General features: G+C 43.9%; 1 protein-coding gene across 2 annotated transcripts in view; it reads right to left on the reverse strand.

Moving 5' to 3' along the window:
* Nucleotides 1-13,577, reverse strand: part of USH1C (USH1 protein network component harmonin) — an 844,250-nt gene that overhangs the window by 201,073 nt on the left and 629,600 nt on the right. Inside the window, exons 17-18 of one of the 2 annotated variants that reach the window (XM_069623779.1) lie at nt 13,425-13,541; nt 2,192-2,719 (exon numbers count right to left, since the gene is read on the reverse strand). The exons of the other annotated variant lie outside the window; for it this stretch is intronic. Coding sequence (XP_069479880.1) covers nt 2,192-2,719; nt 13,425-13,541 — 645 coding nt within the window. The remainder of the gene's footprint in view (nt 1-2,191; nt 2,720-13,424; nt 13,542-13,577) is intronic. 2 annotated transcript variants of the gene reach the window in all.

The following is a 13,577-nucleotide window of genomic DNA, read 5'->3' on the forward strand; positions in this document are numbered from 1 at the left end:
TCACAGAGAATCCCAGGTTTGCGGAGGGTCAAAGACGCCTCGGGCTCAGTGATTTAGTCTACTGTGCAGCGCACAGATCACCGAGGCACCTTTGTCCGTTGGCAAAGCTTTATAAAAAATGGCTTGAATTGTTTACTTTTCAAAGATGGCTGGAAAAGTAAACAAACCATAGTAAGGTATGCACATAAATATATAAATGCTTACATACATTTACATATGTCTTTGCGTACCTCACTATGGTTTGTGTACTTTTCAGGCCACCCCCATTATGGAAGCCACGGCCCAAACGAGGGCCCCCGTACCCCACTTAAAGCACTGGGTAGGTTGATGCTATTTCTGCCACCACTCTTAGCGAGATGCCCTGTCTTCTTTGGACAAGTACTTTCCACTAGTTTGTAAACTGTGCAAGTCTGTGATGTTCCTCTGCATTACCAGATCAATTCTTAGTGCTTCCACAATACGTACATTGAAGTAGGCATGTTTCTGCAAAGGTGTGCAATTTCACATACACTCGCAAAAAGGCACATTCATTCAAATGCATCCCTTTCACAGCAAAATATTCAACTGATTGCACACAAGGGCTTTTCAAAGTGAAGACTCTCCACACAGGTTGTGAAATGCACAGGCATAGAACATGCACTAAAGCAGAGAGTGAAGAGATTGCCCCATTTGTCCTCAATTTGGACATGCTACAAAAAAATTGACAACAGTCGGCCTGGCAGTCGCAGAATTCGATAGCACCATATGATCAGAATCAAAACACGAGCGGTTAAAGCAATTGAGAAAATAGAGGCAAGCCCACAGGAATTTTCATGAGTCACCAAACAGGTCCAATTGGTGTGCTCTTACTTTCCTTGGTTATATCTGGCCCTCATTTCTACCCAATATGCTTCAGGGGTTGAATATGCGCAAGTTGATAGAATTCAGTTTTAGTTAGTAGCTGTCCCCAGCAGAAAAAAACCTGCACCCCTTAATTGCGTGCCTTATGCACTGGATGGATGCACACAACCTTAGGCCAATGTACTTGACCATGACCATTTTTCCTGATTGGGAATTATGCGTTGTCCTTAGTATTACTTAGTAGTACCGTGAGTATTTTGCACACAGAACATTTGGTGAATCTGCAAAAAATATTTTTTTGCAAACAGTTGCATGTGCAAAGGTCACCTGGTACAACGTGCCCATATTCTTTTCTGAAATGACTCCATTGTGTTTGTAATATGGTGATTACTAACCCTATATTTTAATAAATGTCATTATTAGATGACATTATTTTTACAACAGGGATTCTTTTTTGATAACAAAGGTCATGGGACTGGGTAAGAAAAGATGAACTTCAAGACTAAAACCACTTACCCTGCAGGTTATCAAATTTAGGGAAATCATACAAAAACGGTCAATTTCCCCAAAAAAAGGATCACAACATATTTAGTGATACAAAACAAACACTCAGTGTCCACATATGAGAATTGTCCAAGTAGATGTTGACCCATGGCCATGACCTGCTGATAATTCCAAAATGGATGGACAGCCATTGCACATCACCTTCTGCCCATTTCTCTTCACCACCTCCTATTGGTGCGAGCGAAAGAACACAGTCAACACTAACAAGGCCTATCCTGAGCCTTGCTATTGCTCAGCACTGTTGTGGAGTGAACACGTTCCTTTGATGTTATTTCCGCATGGATGGATATTAAAAACGATACTGTTGCAGAGAAATCCTGAGGACAGCTCTTTAATACTAAGACTGGGAATCCTCGCGGACTCACAAAATTGTAATACTGTTGTAACAATTTCTCCTCTTTCCCTGAACCATCGTTTTTGAAGGAGCCAATGAAAATGCAGGGGAAAGGATGTTCTCAGCATCTTAATATTCATAAAGTCTTCAATGGCTTCCATATCAGCCAAATTCATTTTCAACTTTCAATGGTCCATCCTCCTTCCAACTTCATGTCTTACTGTTCATGTCTTATTATATTTGATTTTTGAAATGCTTCCTGTCCTGCCACAGTTCAACTTTCTTGTGGGTTGAATCTATTTTCGAAGTTGTCCTCAATTACTTTGAACGACTTATGACTTCCAAAAAAGTACCCCTACTTCTCACACCTTGCATCATGCACTACCCGCAAAACCATGCTGAAGAATCACAAAACATACCAAGCAACCACATCCAGAGTAGACTAATGTATACCTTCGGACTTGGTGGGTAGCCATGTTCAGCATTTGGTCCATTTGAGGAAGTCATACCAGGTCTCCCTCTATAGTTTTTCGTTTCCCAGTCATGGAAGGTGTCGGCGGCACCACCAGCATGAAAATTCTGGATGACTTTTCTTTCTTCCGAAAAGGTAGATGGGAAACGAACATTACCTGTAGATTGGGAGGGCATTGGTGGAGGAGGAGGTGGTGGTGGGGGGGGCATGTGCATCCAAGATGATGACGGCGGTGCAGCTCGGGAATTTGGGGAGGAAGATGGTGATGCCTTTCTTGGAGAAGTGGCAATTGGCAAGGGAGGCGGTCGGGAAGATGGTGCTGCTGCTGCCATGCGGGGCGAGGGGGGTGGAGGAGCCATACGTTTCATGGGAACATTTACATCTTCTAAGTTAACATCATCTAGATCTGTTGTGTGAAGTTGAAGACCACCAGCAAACCTTTTTACTGATGTTACAGGCTGATGAGCCGCTGGTGGAGGCGAAGCAGCCGGGGGATGCCCACCTGCCATCTATTGCGGAAACAGAAGTCATACTTCAAAATAAAACAATTGCAGCTATAAAAAAAATAACAAGGGTCAGTACATAGGCTCACCACTTTCAAAACACTTTGCTTTTTGTGTCATAGACAAAGAAATACTGTTGACTTATGACACTGGTTTATAGTTTATATGCTCACACTAGGAGGAAGGATGACTTATGACAAAAGTAATGTTCAATGGCAAAATATGTGTTTCTTGGAAATGTAAAAGGCTACCTTTAAACACTAACATTGCGGGATAATAAAAAATGTTTTTTCTATTTATTTCATGATCTGATTTTTAAAGCTTTTTAATCACCACATGAATAGTTCAGAAAGAAAGTGTGTCAAAGGCATCTGGGGCCACTCATCTCCACTGTTTAAAAACAACGCTTTCTCATTTTGTGGCCAGCGCCTATTTCCCCCTTATCTCAGTATCTTGTTCATTTAAAACCATCCATTTCAAAAGGTTAAAATTCACATTTAATATATATATATATATATATTTATATATATATATATATATAGTTGTTAATTAGTGAAGCATTTGCATTGTACACTTGTGATTTTGATTATCCCTTTTCTAGGTAAGGTATGGGAGTGATTCGTTTTTTTTTCTTATTATTTTCACATCACAACTGCAATGTTTCACAGAAACTAAAGGCACACTGCACTAGAACCACTATAACTGCCACCCCATCCCCCAGGAAACCAAAACACGTGCTTCTGTACATCAGGGATGAGATGGTCAAAGTTCCACACTCCAATCACCTTTTCTTGCTGATTCTTCTAGGCATGCTATTGGTATAGATCACGGTAGAGTAGACCCTAACATCATCTGGGAATGCCTTCAACAAACTATGGGTCTCAGGGCAAAGACTCACATATGGGTGACGTTCCCCCCTCAAAGACTTGGCCACTTCCAATTCACCCCTAGCCGCTCACCTGCAGGATCCCTCACGACTTGGCTCTACCTGTCTATGTACTATTTGCATATGTCCTCTAGCTGTAGTTATACGTGGGTGCAGGCCAACATTCCAACTCAGATCCAAAATGCCTAACAATAACACCAAAACGGATCCCATTTCGAACTACCTGTCAAGTCTTAAAAGGTGGATCCCTGAGACATACACATGCTTTAAATGAAAAAAAGAACTACTACTCCGACTATAAGCCCTAATTCTCTCTGTTTGAAATTCTGCGTGGTTCCCCGCGTGTCCTTGTAACTTCCTCGCGTTCGCTGACCGCGAGCCCCGCACATTGACTTGCGCTGCCCGTGTGGTCCCTCACAATCCTTGACTGTGTGGTTCCTCGCAACTCCCTTACCGCATGTCCTCACAACTTCCTTGTGTTCCCCAACCGTGTGCCCCACGCACTGCCTTGCGCTGCCTGTGTGGCTCTTTGCAACCTTGACTGCGTGATTCCTTGCAACTCCCTTACCGCATGTCTCGCAACTTCTTTGCATCTCCCAACTACGTGTTGCGTGCACTTCCATGCGCCCACCCCCTCAATCTCCCTGCTGCCACGCACCATCTGTTTCTGCCTGGACTGCCCTGATCACTTTTTGACCTACGGTCCTGTTTCTGCCATATCTTGCCTACTTAGGTCATCACTCTTTATTGTTGTTGTGTTTTTCCTCCCTGTTCTGCCTACACTGCCTGTATTTCTCCTTATTCCTCCCTCATCTAGGTCCGCTTTCGCCGACATCTCCTGTGTTGGTTTTCTGTGGTTTTTGTATTTTTATTCACCTCACTGACTGCCCTGTCCTATATTGTACTGCTGTGTGTTCCGTTGCGCTCTTCCTTCCTCCAGGTTCTCATTTGCCAACTACATTGTCCTTGTTGTTCTTGGTTTTTGTCTTCTTAGCAAATCGTTCATTTAGCAAATTGTTCTACTATTATCTGAGCTCCTGTTGTATTGTATTGTATTGTACTGAGCTCCATGCTGAATCTTTTGGTAGTCTTCATGACCATCAGTCTGGCTTCACAGCTGCCAGAAGCACGGAAACTGCTCTCCTGAACATCCGTGAGGCCCTGCTCTCAAGCTTTGACTCTAACACTCCTTGTGTTCTCATTTTGCTCGACCTCTCTTCTGCCTTTGACACTGTAAACCACACCATCCTGCTCAACCGTCTCCATGATAACCTAGGTATCACTGGTCAGGCTCTGGCGTGGCTGACCTCCTTCCTCTCGAATCGACCCTCCCAGGTCCAACTGGGTTCCTTCCTCTCTGACATCTTTTTCTCTACCTGGGGTATCCCCCACGGATCTAACCTCTCCCCCTGGTTGTTCAACCAGTATCTGGCACTTCTTGCCGCTCTCTGTCCCAACTTTCAGTGCTACGCGGATGATACCCAGCTCATTTTCAGGCTACCCTCGGCCTCCTCTTCGCCTTCCCTCATCTCTGACTGTCTTTCTGCTATCCAGGAATGGTGTGACGCCAACAGCCTCTGCCTTAATGCCAGTAAGACTGAGATTCTACTCATTGGCACACCCACTCCCTCCTTCCCTGCAGCTCTCTGGCCGGCCTCCCTTGGCCCTCTGCCTGCTCCAACCTGTTAGGCTAAAAACCCTGGGGTCATCTTTGACTCCACACCCTCTTTCTCTCCTCACATCTCTGACGTCTCTAAGAAGTCAGACTATCAGCTGCACCTTCTCAGAGATATTCTTCCTTTCCTCTCCTTCCCCCAGAAGCTCACTGTTGTCTCCAGAGCTCTGGTTCTCTCTAGGCTGGACTACTGCAACAGCCTCTTTCTAAATCTGCCTGCCTCTACTCTCCGCCTTCTGCAACTCATCCAAAACAGGACTGCCAGACTTGTCCTTGGTCTCAAGCCCAGGGATCGTATCTCTCCAGGACTGAAATCCCTGCACTGGCTCCCAGTGGCTGCGAGGATGACGTTCAAAACCCTCTGCATTGTCCACAAGGCCTTCTGGGGCCTGGGCCCTCTATACCTTCAACTCTCTCTTCGTAAATATCTTCCTTCTCGAGCTCTTCGCTCATCCACCTCCAACTCCCTCAAGGTCAGTCCCTTATCCAAGCAACAAGCTGGTGGTAGATATTTTTCTTTGGCTGGGGACTCCCTCTGGAAAAGCCTCCCTGCCTCACTGAAACTTGAGCAGAACTATCTCCGGATCCGGAATCACCTCAAGACCTTCCTCTTTGCTTCTGCTTTCTCTCTTCCTCTCCCCTGCTGAACTCCTGTCTGAAACCAAAACTGCACTGGTCACCTGGCTACCCTCTGATCATGTGCCCAGGTCCCTCCCCTCCAGTTGCACTCCTGCACTGCCCCCCCTGGCAAACCCTGCACTTGGGGATGTTTTCTGTATCCCTGCAGTCCCCTACCAGCACTTGACACTGGATGTCTGCCCTTACCCTTGCACTTGTCACCAGCTGGCCGTACTTTTTATTTATTGGTTTTTATTGATATTTTCTGTATATTCCATGTACTGCACTGCCCCCTCCCCCTTTTCAATTCCCCCCTGCATTTGTGCGATCTCAATGTCACCTGGCCTAGTAAGATCGTTGCCTCTGTCTTCCCTCTGTTCACCCTCCCTTGCCTCGTTGTGCCTTGAAACACTTGTGTATAGGAGCGTAATAAATGCCATATCATACCAAATTATATCATAATGCTAAAAATCTAACTTCGATTTTGAACACTCCTCATACCTCAAATAAATGCAGAGACCTGGAACCAACAATATCACCTCAGTTTACTGAAAGAGGTTTTCACACGGCTACAAACGAACCAGCAAATAAGCCGATCCAAGGTTTGAAATTGGCTATTGTAATGGTTTTCAGCCGGACACACTGGAATAATCCAACAATCAGCTTTACCTGGTCTTGAGGTAAAGTGGCAAGGCTAAAACTAGGCTTCAAGCCAACAGCATTAGAACCAATTAACCAGCTGCCAATTAACAAAGAATCAATGTCTAATGTGTGTGCTTAAGCCAAAGCTTTCTGGAATTCAGACCATAACGGCTTAACAGTCAATCACATCACACAATGAAGAAAACTCAGACCCTCTTTGGGAGAGCACTGTGCAAGAAACAATGCCAAAAAAAACAACGGTTGGTGCGAAAAGCCTGCCCGCCCCTCTGGAACCTCAGTCTACCTGGAAATGACTGACATAATTGTGTTCCATTTCCCATTAGCTTCCCTCCTTCTCCCTGCCCATCTTTCTGCCTCTTTTACTTTCTTAGCTCCCTGAAGTGAGTTGATGTTTGGTGCTACATAAATCACCAACAACATGTGTAAAACTAATGAACACATTTTGCACTGAAAACTGCATAATAGATGTGATGGATTAAAGCATGAAGTAAAACAAAATTACTTTATAGAAAGGACATGTTTGGAACTCCAATCATATTCTACAAAACATGTTTTAAGTATTTTAACATGAGTATGGGCAACTGTTGAGATCAATTGTGAAACTCATGGTAATTGAATGCTTAAGCATTAGAACCCTTAGAGGGGGGTATTACCGGTCTGGTAATGCCTCGGTGAGTCAGTTGCAAGCCTGAGCAAAGCCCTGGGGCACTAACAGACCAGTAATACCGGCACCTTGCGAGGGTTCTATTGCTATTAGCACCCTGACACGTTGTACCGGATTACTAATAGTTTATTTTTCTCTTGTTGAGAAACAGCATGTAAACAGTTTCTCTAATTGAGAAAAAAACTGTATACACCATGGCCGCCTTGGATCGGGGAGAAGGAACTAAACGTAGTCCCTTCTCCCTTTCCATGGCAGCTATTCGTACAGCGAAGATGCGCCGGGAACACTAAAGCGAGGGACAGAGCAGTGCAGGCTAAGTGGTGTGGCTGTAGGGAGGGGAGAGGATATGTGGAAAGGGGTTTGGGAGACAGGGGAAAGGAGAGGGGATGCCAGGAGCACACTTAACCTTCATTCCTGATGAGGGAAGATGGGGACCTCCAGCTCTGAGAAGGCTCGGACAGGGGTCTTTCCCGGTATTTGGTAAAGACCCCGTTCTGAGCCTCCTCATTGGCTGGGAGGGTACCAAACCCTCTCTCTCCGGATACCAATCAGAAACAAGGGTAACATTCAGCAAGCACCAGTGGAGTAGCTTCAGACACCAACAATCCATTAATGGTTCTAAATAAGATGCAAAGTTACTGGATTACTTATGCACCTGATGAAGGTTGCTGATGAATGTAACCTTGTGTAGATTATAGACACCATTCCCTGCTTTTTGTGGGGCCGTTCAATGTTTTCTCTGTTTCCTCCTTCAAACAATGTGTGAGTGCCAATGATAATCGAAACTGTTGCAGGGAGCTATATCTTCCTGTTTTTCCAAGCTTCCATTGGAATTTGTGACCTTTCGCCTGGTGTGAATTTGTGGTGAACCATGGTGTCTGCAACTAGTGGGGTTTCGTTATGCACTTTTAAGGGTTGTGTTGCATGCATTGAACCTTTTTCCCAGACAACCCATAATTTGCATACCAATAACAAACATGTTTTTCATATATAAATATGCTCTTGTTGTGTTTTTTAGAATTGTTCCATACTTGTGCCTGTACACCTATTTGTTGAAACACCATGCAGTGAAAATTGGCTGAAATTTGAAAACAGATGAAGTATTTTCCCAGAAATTGCAAAGTTTAAAGGGGGCAAACAGAGTGTTCCTCTCATCGGGAGGCACAATAACTAGTAGAGCCCTAATCGACTATCCAAGAGTCAGGTAGGCCATCCTGAAATGTTACCTAAAGTGTAGTGAAGATGAACTCTCCTATACCTGAACCAACACTGAATCATAAAGGTGATAGCATACCATTTAAAGAAGCTTGCGGACGCCTGGCTGCAGGGACATCATTTAGGGACCAATGGGAGTAGCAGCTGCTACGCTTGACTCGCCCTTTGCTCACCTTCACATTGTGCTTGGGTTCCCTGGGTCTAAGGGCAGAGGGGTAGCACCAGGGACAGGAAACAACTGTCTTCTTATAGCCATGTTCACTTATCTAGAGCCATGTTCACTTATCTGTGCATTCCAACCTTTGTCCTACCTCCCCTGCAAGCATTGAATTTAAGACTGATGAGGGGTTAAGAATAGGGCAAGAGGTGGGGACACTTTTGAGATATCTCCTAGCTTCCCAGAAACCTTCTATTGACACAGGAGGGGCAGAGGCACAGTCGTTCCTTCCTCTGCAAAAAGAAACAGGAGGAAAAGATGGAAACTGTAATCAGTGCTAAGCCAGTACCATGAGGGTGGTAGGAGCTACGTGTAACCCGCTGTAGAGATGATCCCAATTTGCTGCACTAATACAAACAGTACTCAATAATGGAGTACTCGAAGTTCACGGTTAATTCCAGTATTATTCTAAGCATTAAAACTCTTCTGGTAACAAGGGGGGTCCTGGGAGACTCTCTGCCAGACATGAGTCCTGGTTACAAGAGCCTTACCCAGAGTCTTTAGCTCACTATCTTTCACAGAGAAGAAATATCCCAAACATATCAGTCTTTGTCCTGCCCTGGGGCAGTCCAGCCCCGAAATGCCAGGCAATTCTCCTCTGAACAAGAGTACCAACAGCAACCCCAGACACGTGTTCCGGTCTGGTTGAACCTCATCAGTAAGGTGTAGCTGTGCCTCTCTAAGAATAGTGAGCAAGGGGTCCACGTCTGGATTCTCCTGGGACAGCATTCAATCAGCTCTCAACAGTACAATAATTGTGAGTGGCTTTTAAACTAAAATACGTGATCAATGGTGTCATACTACAATCTGTTCTCTATGGATTCTTCTGGCATGCTGTTCTCATGCACTTGGGCATAAATGGCTGTTTGTGGTTTTATTGAAATTTAATTAACTTGGGAGTATGTGGTCTGGTGCCCTGGGAACTGTTATCTCCTGCTTATGTTCTGCATATCCACTACTCCCTTGCGTTCTGACCTTCCCGCTTTACTAAAAACGACTGTTTGTACAGCTTCAAGCTTCTGAAATAAATGTGTTTTTATGATTTCAGAATCTTGGATTTTAAGGCTTTGCTAATTATTAGGCCTACTGCAGGCTATGTGTTAGGAAAAATGCTGTACTTCTGTACTCTCGCCTCCATGTTGGTGACCCATATTTGTTTCTGTTCATGTTACTCACATCTTGTACATCCGCCAGAGGTTGTTTTCCCTGCTAGTGTATTCTGCATCTTTCCCTACCTATAATTTCCTCTGCTCTAGTTTAGTGAGTGCTTCTCTTGGTACGCAGGAAACTAATGTTGGGGGTACATCCAACTCACCCAATGTGCACTGAAAGACAAGATTCGAAAGCCTTTTTGGCAAAACAGCAAGGTTATGAAGAAAGCAGCCCCACTCACTCCGAATTCCCTTCATAGGCCCAAAACACAACACTAACCATGCTTTACTGAGCAGTGTCCTGGAGGGCCAGATACGCTATAAGGTGCAGGCCATATGCATGCATATAATCATATATTCTTAACAAATATAACACAATGTAACACTAATCAGGAAACCATTAGGGGCACTAACAATGATAGTAAATGAAGGTAGGCCTTTATGAATGAATACACAGCACATAGTTAGGCCTCAAGACAAATTCAGTTGTCCCCAAAGCCAAGGAATCATCATGAATTAGCCGAAAATATTAGCCAGGCCCTTACAAAGACGCACACACACACATTAAGCAGTAACATTCAACAGCAATACCCAATTCCGCACAGTGATTCGACAAGTGAGGTAGCCTTGAATTTTGGCAGTGAAATCACACAAAGGCAACAAAGAAGTAACACACCCTTGAGCTAAGAGACAGACACTGCACAAGATTGGTTGATGATCAAAGAGCAATACTGCCCTCTGTAGGAAAATCTGCACTGAAAGAGAGCCAACCACACAGACAGAAGACATAAGAGACACCATTTCAAATACAGTATAATCGATTAGGCACTGACAGCGTTTTAAGGAGATTTATGAACGACCCTAACACCACACATACAGTTCGGTTCAGAAATATATTCATATCCTTTTCAGTTATACACGATATATATCATTGCAAAGAAATGACATCTGCAGACACTTTAATCCTCAATTCATAAGTTTAAAGCCAGGGCCAATGAAGACATACACAAGCCATGGGAAAGGCAGTGTGTAGGGGAAGTGAGTAATCTTTCCAACAAGGAGTTGCAATGTTAACTGTCATTTGAACGGTTCATAACGGTGGGAATGGTAAATTGGTGCCAACCAATGGGGTGTATGAGAAAGGAAGTAAAGTTATCATTTTTGTTTCCACACTGTCACATCTCACATTGGGATTGGTTGATATCTATTAAGTCACTCACCCCAGATGGAATAGAGAATCAACAATTAAGTTTAGTATACACATTAAAAAAGGTTAACATCCAATCAGCATCATGGGAAGAAAGATGATCTCAGTACCAATTAATTAATAAACTGAAATCGTAGCATGGTCACGAGGGGGAGGATAAACCAGTAGGGCTAGGTATTGTGTAGATTCACCCATAGTGGAAATGACGTTACCCAATCACATGCTGGGAATTTGTGAATAATCTGTAACATTTGTTGTCACTTCACTTCTAATTTTTACTATAAATGCAGCCATTTTATGATGCCATGTTGAATGTCTTTTTGAATATTCCCCATCCCGGGCTGTGTGTTGTAAAGTTTTGTTTTTCTCACCTCTAGTGCATGAATTTCTTGGCTCTTTGGATTGATCTTTATTATTGGATTTGTGACGTGCCTTATACCTCCTTCCTTCTATGCTAGTTAGAGGACACTACTTGTGCCTTCTCACCTAGTTTTACTCCCTACTAGTGTTGCACAGCCTGACTAATTATTCAAGGCAGATGCATGTGCATTGACTATCAAAATGTTTTGTTTTGTGGAATCCACCTTAACATACATCGTCTCTCACCTGTAAGCTCATGGGGTGGTATGGCTGCCTCAGCTTGTATAATTTCTCACCTGTACAGTAATAATGAGGAGTAGGGGCATACATTGGTACTGACCTATTTATCTGCATCATCACACCACCATCACCAAGAGCAACTACATGCTGGTGCATGGTTCCACCAGCACTCTTTCCCATCTAACCTCTGGTGCAGAACACCATCATGCAAGTGGGAAAGGCTCCTCTCCACATCAAAGTGGTTTTGTATCCTTGCTCACCTTTCACTCTATGCAATGGGCATCAGGAGTTCTTGGCGTCCCAGGTGTGTGAGAGACCCAATCAGGAGGTGGGGCAGCAATGGTAATGATGGTGGGTGAGCTGGTCGCCTCCTGAATGCACCACCAACCCCAGACCACACCAAAGGCCCCAGAATCCTTCTCTCCATTACTGTAAGGGCAGAGGACCACCTACAAATAATAGACAGTGGGAGAACTGGGATATGGGAGAGGGATATGGAAGGTTACAACGTGACACGTCAAGATAGAACATGGTACATCAGATGGCCAGCTACATATCCACAGCTGCAGCTTATGTGTCCCGAAGAGTCTCAGAAACTCAGATAAAATCTGAATACAGCCATCTAATCTCAGACAGGCTTTGTAATTACTATTCCTGAGTATAGAAATACTGTACTTGGGCAGACAAGGCTAGCAGTGGTATATGATGACATCATTGCCCCCTGTGTTGTTGTACCTGATAATGAGCAGTGCCAGCCATAGAAATGTCTCTGGATGTAAACTAGTTGTACCTGAGCATCCGAGACTGCATTGAACTTGGAATATGACAACAGCTCAGTGACCTGCAATATCTTACCTCATGTGTGATGATTATACGAGAAATGTAAGGTTCTAAATGGCATAACATTCCATGATTCGGGGCTTGGTATTTGATGTGAGCAAGAAGGATTGCGATCTTATACATAGCATGTGATGACTGTACCTGCCATGCAAGACTTTACCTGATTTAAGATGACAGTCTTTGGATGGATAATCAAGGCAGCATTTCACATATGATGGCTGCACAAAAGCTCATGAGGTTGTACCTTACGTGTTATGAATATACCTGATATAGTAGTGTTATCTGGCATATAATTGCAGTATTTGGACATTTGAGACTGCACTATGCAAACCATGACTATTCCTGACATTTGATGCTTTACCTGGCATGACTTAGAAGTACTTGGACATTTGAGATTAGGCTATGTACTTGATGATAGCACTACTGGAAAGTCTACATTCTGGATGTTTGATAGGAAAAACACCTTCCAAAATGTGTGAAAACCTGAAATCCAAGGATGTGTTATTTTTTTGTCAGCATAAACACTATACAGACTAAAGCATAGTATTAGCAACTAACCCAAAACCAGTAGGGTGAAGCTGGATTTTACCAGATAGTGAGGCTGCAGCAAGGTTGTCTTACCAAGCAGGATCTCACAGCACAACATGAGCTATACATCGCTTAAAAAGAGAAAAGAGCAGCATTTCAGGAGAGATGTTTAGCACTGTCTCTGTGCTTTTCTGTAAAACATACAAGGCCTGATTTGCAAAGCGTTTTCAATGGAAGGGTGCCATTGTCACATGCCTGTGTCAATCAGGCCCATAATCTGTAAAGAGTTCAGGAAAGTTTCTAGCTTATTGTAACTGGAGACATGCTGATAGGTCACTTGAACACACGGGCATTAGGCAGGTTTAGGTTCTACAGAGAGCTGTGTGCTGTGAACATCACTGTGACCACGTGGGCCGCCTCAGAGTGATTGACGGCGGATTACTTTACCTCAGGTGATTCGTTCTCTGCAGAGGAGATTTGCTCTAACCGTGTTTGGCAAAGTCTTTCCACCCAATGCTGAACCTTCTCGGATTCCTCCAAGTCTTCTCGCTCGGTCTCTGAAACCTTTGTCACAACCCCACAATAAATGATTAGCAAAAC

The sequence above is a fragment of the Ambystoma mexicanum genome, chromosome 11 (assembly GCF_040938575.1).
Source record: "Ambystoma mexicanum isolate Mex_15411 chromosome 11, UKY_AmexF1_1, whole genome shotgun sequence".
In the NCBI taxonomy this organism is placed as follows: domain Eukaryota; kingdom Metazoa; phylum Chordata; class Amphibia; order Caudata; family Ambystomatidae; genus Ambystoma; species Ambystoma mexicanum.